At 43.4% G+C, this 9457-nt stretch overlaps 1 protein-coding gene across 1 annotated transcript; it reads right to left on the bottom strand.

Moving 5' to 3' along the window:
- Positions 1 to 59: 59 nt before the first annotated feature.
- Positions 60 to 9335, bottom strand: lpar3 (lysophosphatidic acid receptor 3). The gene is made up of 3 exons (XM_071543624.1): positions 9197 to 9335; positions 7635 to 8390; positions 60 to 3812 (listed from the first exon to the last, which is right to left on the bottom strand). The coding sequence occupies exons 2-3, from the start codon at positions 8374 to 8376 to the stop codon at positions 3484 to 3486; spliced, it is 1071 nt and encodes a 356-aa protein (XP_071399725.1). The 5' UTR covers positions 8377 to 8390; positions 9197 to 9335; the 3' UTR covers positions 60 to 3483.
- Positions 9336 to 9457: the final 122 nt, after the last annotated feature.

Below are 9457 nucleotides of genomic sequence, written 5' to 3' on the forward strand. Positions count from 1 at the left end.
ACAACCAAAAGACAGCATTCTGACCATCTGTGAAATTTAATTGGCTTTTCAAGAACGCATAATTACAGCACGGCTGTAGAAAAAAAAAAGCCTGCACACCACAGTTTACAGTTCATGTTTTGGGGAATGTAAAACCAGAGTGGCGGGCAACAGTCACGATAGGCCTATGGTGGGCTCGGCTGACGACACACACTCCATACACCATGTTGTTAATGGAAACCACATGACCCAACTTCAATTGAGTTAGACCTTAACCCTGAAACTTACACACCATTAAAGTCCTGAGTCATTTTCTGTGAGCATAATGTATAGTGTTTCACTCTCTGTCCTCTGTTGTCAGTCAAAAGGACGCTGGTTCTGTTTAGGGATAAAATCCTGAGTGATGTAACTCATTTTAAGGCACATAGGGACTTTAAAAGGCGATTAGGAATGTCATAAAAGCAGATTATCTACAATATGAAGGAAAAGGAAACCGTGATTGTGGTTTTGTGGTTGCATAGAATGAAAGATTGTGAACAAAAGGCTCGCAAGCGGGCGATTTAAGAGCGTCATCTGAATTTAAAGACTGAGGCAAATTAGAGGGGAGGTTTGAAACTATACTGGGATTCAAGGGCTCTCTGGGAAGTCACTGGAACTATTATGATATGGATATTAATAGTGTATTTTTCAGAGATAAAAGAGTTTCAAAAAAGAAATTAGTTGAAATAGATTGTTTATGATTTACATTTAGATGCACAGAATATGCTCTACAGAATGCAGTTTAGTGTTATATTTCCCTCCAACAACTGTCTTCCTTTAGACAATAACATTTTTCAGTGTTTTACTGCTACCAGATCTTGGTGAAAATAAGCCTTTGTTGTAACCTGCTCTGAGTAGCAGATAGGTGGGATTTACTGTATCAGGACCATTCAGATAGTGTCAGATAAACTGTAAAGGAATACTAAATTCACATACAAATAATTTCCCATGATTGTTTTTACTGATGCCAGTGCTGCGCAGTTTAATTCCAAGGAGGATCGTGTCCCTCCCCTTTAACTGCCAAGTCTTTTTTTCTCAAGCACTTTGGCCCGTAACTTGATTGACTCCGTGGAAACCAAAGGTCACCCATTAATTGGTCCGAATGGAGTAAATCACCCTGAAGTGCCACCTCTTCAGCACATGCAATCTAGGGCAGCAGTTGGGCAGAATGGACTATGTTTAGTGCAATTAGCGGTGAGCAAATCGTCTCTGATATTAGTGTCAGATAATCATCTCAATGTTGTTTGTTTTTCCACTGAGCTGCAGTTTTATGGCTTATCATTACAGGCAGCGCCACAGTTATTTTTAGATGAAATTAGGAGACAGTGTACCTAGAAGACCTGGGTCAAACAGGATTTGCAAGTCATTTTACGGTTTGCTTTAGTCTTCTTTGGTGCCAAATGGGTGGCGCTTGCCACACAGGAACATACAGTGGATGCCAGAAAATGGATAAAATTACAGGAAAATGTTTTGAAAGTCACTTTTAATAAATGTTTCTTTGACTTACCTGACACTACCTGGAGCAAATAAAAACTATTTGACCCAGTATTCGCCCAGTCATATCAGAGTTCACCACCAACCATGTGGTTAAAGGTCCCGTTTTGGTGATTGTACCCTTCTTGTTTCTATCAGTATGGTTTAAAAGCCCGGGTCTCAAAGTCGCCTCTCAGCCTCTTACAGTTTCTGTATCATATAGTCCCATCATCAAAGACACCGAACACAAACGTTATCATGTTTGTTCGATGAAAACCACAGATTTCCAAAAGCTGTTTTCAGAAATCAATAAAATAATGCTTATTACTAACACTGTGTGAATGACAATGTAAAATTTCAGTTCAATAAAGAAACACACCACATCCGCTGCTTGTAGCTTTTACCCGACAACTCACATACATAGCATTCCTACACTCCCAAGCTGAAAACAAAATGGCTTTAATGATGTAATTTCCTTTACAGAAGGAGCGGTTGAACTGGCATAAATACTGTACAGCAGGTGAACGAGAGTGTCTTTTGACCCAGTAAATGATTCATCACTGTCTTTAGGGCAGCTTGGGGGTGTGGGGCCTTCCAGACTACTTCAGTCATACCCTGGAACATGGTGTGTTCCTCCAGCAGGAATCCAGTGTGTTGCAACATCGTTTTGCAACAACCCGCGCTCTCAGGTGAGCAGCTGTTTCGTCAGAGCAACAGCAGCCACTGAAAGGATGTGTAAAATTGACACAGGGAGAACAGGTTTGCCTTGGTGAGGCGCTGCAGCGGGGGATTTTGTCTGTCTGTTTAGTCCAACTGATAAAGGAAGACAGAATCGTGAGAGAAAGGAACGACTCTGTTATCTATTCCCCAGAGGCAAAACTGTTGGTGGGTGATTGTCCAAACTGAGTTGTAATTGTGACTGGAGCTCAAAATAATCAGGTAATGCTGAATATCGTTGCTGTCGGGTGAAAACCTTGTAAATTAAATTTAATTGAAGGATAACATGCTGCTCTATGGGTTGAGACAATTCAACAACCCCTGGGTTCATGAGACACTTTCACAACCAATCAGATAAACTCAAAATTGCATGGTTGCAAGGCTTTTTAAAGTTTTTTTTTTACTTTTTGGAGATCCAAAGTTTTCACCTGACAACAGCGATATGCTAGCTGTCTTACAGTTGAAATTATGCAACTTCATCATGAAAATATCTTATATATACATATACAGAGTATATGAGTAGACATATACAGTACAGTAGTTTACAGTTTATTTTTTGCTTTGTGTAAAAACAGGAATTATTCATTAAACCTGCCCCCTCCCCAAGCAAGCCTACAGTTTTATAGTACCTGACTATAAGCAAGTTACATTTCTTAACCATTACAGTACTGCTTCCTTACAAGGATATACAAGTAGTAAACGTAAAGGAAAAATCCATGAGACTTACAGAGATTTACATTAGGGAGCGAGTAAAGCCGCCCTTTTGTTTTTACCCTTTTTGACTTTGAGGTAAAAAGGAGAAATGTACCATTGTTTACTTCATATCGGAAACTTTCTTCAGCCATTGGAGCACAGCACTCCTCCATATTTAAATAACCCACAGGGATGGTATCAGGACCACAAAAAAACAGGATGAAACAGCAACAGGAGTCTCCCATTAAGCATGAATGGGAGTTATGTGTCCAAAAAAAACACGAAATCCTGAAACAAAACCCTGACAAATCACACCCCTGAACCCATTTTGGGCTTTAATAGTGCATCAAAGGCCACTCATCGCGAGTCCACTCTTGCACTGAGGCAGTTTGCCTGTAGCGTCTCTTCAAGCAAGTAGTGTTACCCTGAAAGCAACAGCGACCTACTGAGCTGGAGTGTTTGGCTTGTCTTTCAAGTCATCACCCATCTATATCTTCACAAAGGACGTCCAACAAGAACTGGGCAGAAGTTCTAGGCAGTTCTTGAGAAGTTCAGAAGAGAACTGGCTGCGCTTCTCCACGTTCAGGTCTTGAGTATTCCCTGATCGTCGCTCTTCGCCTCCTCTGAGGGCTGCTGGCTGGTTCCCGTGTCCTGAGCGGAGCTGAGCGGCCTGGCGTTGGCCCTCGACGACCGCTGCCGCCGGGTGCCGTTGCCTATGCAGCGTAGGAGGTTCTTGAAGGTTGTCCACATCTCCTCGTCCTTGTAGGAGTAGATGCAGGGGTTCATGACAGAGTTGAGCACGGCCAGCAGCAGCAGCCAGCGTTTGAAGTGCATAACCTTGCATTTCTCGCAGTGGAGGCCGTCCAGCAGCAGAACCACCAGGCCGGGGGTCCAGCAGATCACAAAGGCCCCTGGAGGGAAAATGACACCACAACACACACACAGTTAGACGGCTACTCTGCCATTACTGTATTTCTGTAGCCTTTACTTAAGCAGGGAATGTTGTGCTGAGCATGCATTCTCAGCAACGCCCTGCTTTTCACTCATATAGTTACATGTATTCACACCTGGGAGCTGCCCAGTACAACCACAGTCTTCTACTGTCAGCCATTAAGCAACACGGCTTGGGCGTTGGAGATTAAGTGCCTTGCTCAAGGGCAACTTGACTGCAGTTACTGAGTGTTGCTCATTTACTTTCTCACTCAGATTTTCCAGGCCGGTCCAAGGATTCAAAGCGGTGACTTATCGGCCCCACGCCTGCTTCATCTAGGCTACTGCCTCTCATTGAACTCTTGAGAGTAACAAACTGTTCAGATGGGTAAATAATAAGCAAACCACCATAAGGAGATATATCAAATAATCAAAACTAAATCAGGATCTATTTGGTGGTAACAAGTACTTCCCCTAATGAAGCTCAAACATTGAAAGCGGTTACTTTATCATATAAGATAACCTCAGAAACTACTGAGGATTACATTAAAATGAACAGCATCTAAGAGCTGTGATAATATTCTCATCAAACACCATCTCTACAACAAGATGGCACAGGTTAAAAGGAATACAGTGCCACTATTGTTTTAATTTTTGTTTGGTAAATAATACAGTAACTGACTGTTATTGGGCTATTGGAGAATCCCCAGCCAATTAGTCACCCGTTTCAGACATGTTGGGGCACAAAACAGGGCTTCTGAAGGATTTCTCGGGATTAAGAGGGAGCCACAAGTAGCAACTTGTCTGCGCTGCCTGCACCTCTTCCGCTTCAATTCAGTCGCAGAACAAAAACAACAGCTGTGCTATACCGGTTAAAAAGAGAATGAAATATCTGTCTTTCTGCCTCTCTGTCTCTATCACACACACACCGAAAGAGTCTAATAGAGGCACTGACCTCAGTTCTTATGTTTTTCACTATCGTTAGGACTGAAAGTGAAAAACTTCTCCAGATTTTACTGTGAAACCCCATCAAATGGGGTTTCCATCAAATGGGGTTTCACTGGCAGTTTATGATATAGGCCTATTCCCCCATTTAAAAGCGCACTTTCTTTCCCTGTAATCTTTGACGTAGAAAAAAACATCTGGGTTTTGGAGGCGAGCGTGTTTGTAGCACATGTGTTCCTTTGCTTAGGCAGTTTTCGTCCGACGAGGCTTTCTGAAAAACATGGTGGTTGCAACTCAAGAGAAAACTGAATTTCTAAATCCTACATAGTACAGTGTGATGCTTATCTTGTGGAGGAGGTTCTCCCCCTCTCAGATAAGCTTCGAAAGAATGGCTACATTCAGCTTAGGGCATGAAGGTTGTGATGCCAAAATAGTATGCTAAAGAGATATGCAGAGTTTCTCAGCCACATCAGCCTTATTCCTCTTTGAGCTACTTTCATGAGGGAAGTTCAAATGTACGCATGAATACAGAAGTTCAGTACGATATTAGAGTAGATCAATCTTTCATTAAAAGGTAAATTTACAAGCAAGAACCTGTTTCCTTCTATGGGTTCTGGAGTTATTTGATCTCCAGCACAGGCCAACCACAGTTATAAAGTTATAATCACCTCTCTATGACCAAAGGTCTGTCTATATCCATGTCTAACATTTCTGCACTCATTCATTTTATTCCAGTTACAATACAACACATGTGTGCGTTACGCGTCTCTGAACTGGTTTGTCCAGTTGCTATTTCCACCTGAGCAGATTGCTGTTCACCTGAGACGAAGGTTAGCTGTTTTTTATTGCTTAGTGTAACCTGTGCTGGGCCTGACCACCTTCTTCTTCAACTCACAAAAGAGACGTTTGGAGTTTCCTTTTCCTTTCTCTCTCCCATGTTCCCTCCGCCTCCCATCGTGCCACATAATGGTTTACAACATGAGCATTTCAGGCATGTTTAAAGGGCAAAGAAGCTGATAGCCACTTTTTTGTGTGATTACATCATACAGTTTGTCCAGTCAACTTCCATGTTGGCACGTGAGATCTAATCATTTCACACGCCATGTCTGGTGATCATTCTCTCAACATCCTATTGACGCAACAGATATTCAGGAAATTAAAAAAAAAAAATGCTTGATCTTCTCCATTCACTCAGTGAGAGAGACTCAGATTAATAAACAATGCAAACAGAACTGATGCCACAGCATCCACAGATCAATGTGGGAAACAAAAAATTCCAACAAAATGAAATGTTATATCCCCGATGGAAGCACTTTTATCACCAAGATAAAGTCACAACAATGTCAGCTGGAAATCTGAAGAACACACCAGAGCAACAGCAGTTCAACCGGCTAAAGGGGACAATGGGGCATCTGAAAGCAGTTTGCTGACTGGTTGCAGCCCTCAAGTATAGGTTCCCTCTCTTTTCCTTTTTTTTTTGGTTGGAGGGGAGGGGTTCTTCAGCGAAGGCCACAGAGCCTGTAGTCTCAGTGCGGTGCGACCGGCACGCCACACAGGCCGAGCACCAGTGTCCTTGCAGGGAGAGATAATTACACAGCAGCCTGGAAGACACTGTGTACAGAGGCAGACGGCTCCTACGCTACATATCAGGCAAGTGGAGCAAAAAAGACAAAGAACAATGACAGACCTATTTATGCTGCAGAGGGACGGCACAAAACACGACAAATGTAGGTTCATGGGGTTTTTCCTTTTTTTTGGCTACCTGGAAGATTGCAAAGAGTAGACACGAACAAGACTGAGCAAATTCAACATCTTAAGCTGGGGCTGATAGAGATCAAACCCATCTGACCTGCAGAGCTGCATGAAAGGAGGGAGAGAGAGGGAGGGAGGGGTGTGAGCTGGGTATTGTGCCTCAACTGCAACGTATCCTGTTTCAACACCATGAATACCTAAACAAAGAGGCCTAGCACATATCTGCCAGTCACATCTAGAATGAAAACGCACGTGATGAAAAAGAAACTTCAGCCTTTTCACACTTACTTACTCTGGGAACCCATGATGTTTTAGTAAAAAGTTGATCAGCATACCACTCCAAGATATTTATTCACTAACTATATGTAGCATTTCACAAAAAAAGCCTCCGATCTAGACATATCCAAGGAAGAATTAGTGAACAAATGTCTTGGAGCAGTATGCTGTTGTGCGGATCGACTTTTTGAGGATGTATTTTTGTATCTTGCAACAGCACTAAGGTGAATGTGCACATAGCCCTGTGTTATTAAGCCATAATGTTTTGCAAGATAAGTGTTTAATCTAAGCACCTGACCTAAAAACAAGCTCAGTACTATGATCAGACCTTGTCCAAGGTACACACTGCACTAGAAACAGTGAAATAAAATCAACAGTACAGTAAGTTGGTAAAAGCCACATGCTCCTGCTAACCCACGACTGAATCCTCCAAGAAATGTTTTCTCTCGTGTTTTCTCTCATGTTTTCTCTACTCTCTTGAGAGACAGTATTTTTGGTGCATCGATCTTTGTAAGTAAAAACTCAAGTCCCACTTAAGAGAGCGTGTGAGTCACTCGTCTTTAAAATATCACGGGCAAGCCCTCGGCACATTTACTGAGAGCATAAACAGCTTTTAGACATAAGAATAGTGTGAGCGCAATGTTTTGCTCCACTTGCTTTTCCTTCCTATCAGGAAAACACAGATTACAATCCAGCGTGCTAAGCAGTGACTCAGTAAATTGCTTGGACTTTGTGACCGGCTTGTGAGCGTCTTTAAACCCTAACGACAGACATCTGTTTCATGAGAAATGCTGCACTGACAACATTCTTGTGTGCTGTTGGACACCTACCAAGCACAGCCATGACCGTCTTGATGAGCTTGATGGGTGTCCGCTTGCGGTTAATGGAGCCGCTGGTGTGCGGAGTCAGCACCGACGTCTTCCTCTTGACGTAGGTGTAGATCCTCATGTAGATGGACACCATGACCAGGAACACGACCAGGTTGGACACTGACCAGAAGATCAGGTAGCTCCTGCTGAAGATGGGCGCCAGCTGGGAGCAGTCCTCCAGGTTGCAGATGCAGTTCCAGCCCAGGCTCGGCACGGCGCCCATGAAGATGGAGATCGCCCACACCAGTATGATCAGCAGCGTCACCCTCCTCTTCGTCAGGTTGCTGTGGACCTTCCAGTTCATGACGGAGATGTAGCGCTCCAGAGCGATGACCAGCAGGTTGGCCAGCGAAGCCGAGAGACTGGTGTCCAGAAGGCCTTGGCGGATGAAGTAGCCGTTCACCGTCAGCTTTCTGGACACTTGGCCCGTGTTGAACATGAGATACACGTACGCGATCCCGGCCAGGAAGTCCGAGGCGGCGAGATTGGCGAGGAGATAGTAAAATGGGTAGTGGAACCTCTTGTTGGTGATGATGGCGGCAATGACCATGGCGTTGGAGAGCAGGATGAAACAGCAGAAGAGGGAGCCCACCACCTGCACCAGGATGAGCTGGGTGGAGTCCCATTCATCTTTGACCTGCTTGCTGTTGTTGTAGAAGAAGCCCATGGGCTCGTCGTAGTGGCACTGGTTCTGCCCGGCCATCTTGGTGGGGAAGTCTGCAGGAACGAGAATGAAAAGATTTTAAGAACTGGTACACTTTATCAAATGACGGAACTCTGTTAAACTTTTGGATGCGTTTCAGGACGGCACACTCTCTTGGGAATGCAGTCTATTATTGTAACAAGATGTGGATGGGACGATAAGAGCGGTGACAATTCAGGATCGACGTGTTTTAATACACCGGGTCTTTGTTTAGTGCCAATTGTTTTCAAGGCCAAATAACTGGGACAGATTAAATGACCTGATTCCAAAGGGAAGTTCACGTGCCAAAACCCCTTTACTGGAAGAAGCTGCTGAAAACACAGTAGCTTCCTTTTACTACAGTTTAACAAGATAGTAACATATCTTGGACTAAAATAAAAGTAAAATAAACAATGATTGCAGCAGTATTGACTTGAGTCAACTTAAATGAGAAACATGTCCACAGACTTTATTACTCAAATTCTGTGATAAACTTTCCTACTGTATAATTAAACAAATATTTAGTGAAATAAATATGTGGCAAAACAAATAAGGCTCAAAAGTGATATCTTTTTTTCCTTGGCGTGAGAAATCTTACCTGAGGCTTAACTTGCCAAGAAGGAAAGAGAATTTCCCACATTGTTATCAGGTTGCTGCTGATAAACTTATGATAAACATCAGCATACAAAACATAAAAGTAGAGAAAATACATCTAACTTTTCTCGACAGTGGCCAAAACATAATTGCATAAGGAATACAACACCAAAACCTTAAGTCTACCTTGCTGGACTAAAAGGTATTAAATAACACCCACTGCCGCCTGATAAGCAGGTAAACTCACCTGTGGAAGCCTGTAAACTGTCCGAAGTACGTCAATGAAAGTAGTGATTCATTCCGTGCCGAGTTAATGGACTTTTCTCCACCATTCTGCCCCAGCAGCAGCCTTCTGCAGGGAGGTGACAGCGCCGACTGAGTGAAGAAACTGGAGGCAGAAAAGTTTTGAGTCTCCAGCTCGGTGACGCAGAGGGCGTGAGCCGCGGAGCCTCCTATCTGAATTCCTCTGTATCTGCGTGGTTGACCGCGCAGCGCGAGGCCCCGGGCT

Source organism: Centroberyx affinis, unplaced genomic scaffold (genome assembly GCF_046629955.1).
Source record: "Centroberyx affinis isolate AG114_WGS23_722 - 3 ecotype Tasmania unplaced genomic scaffold, CSIRO-AGI_Caff_v1 ptg004359l_1, whole genome shotgun sequence".
In the NCBI taxonomy this organism is placed as follows: domain Eukaryota; kingdom Metazoa; phylum Chordata; class Actinopteri; order Beryciformes; family Berycidae; genus Centroberyx; species Centroberyx affinis.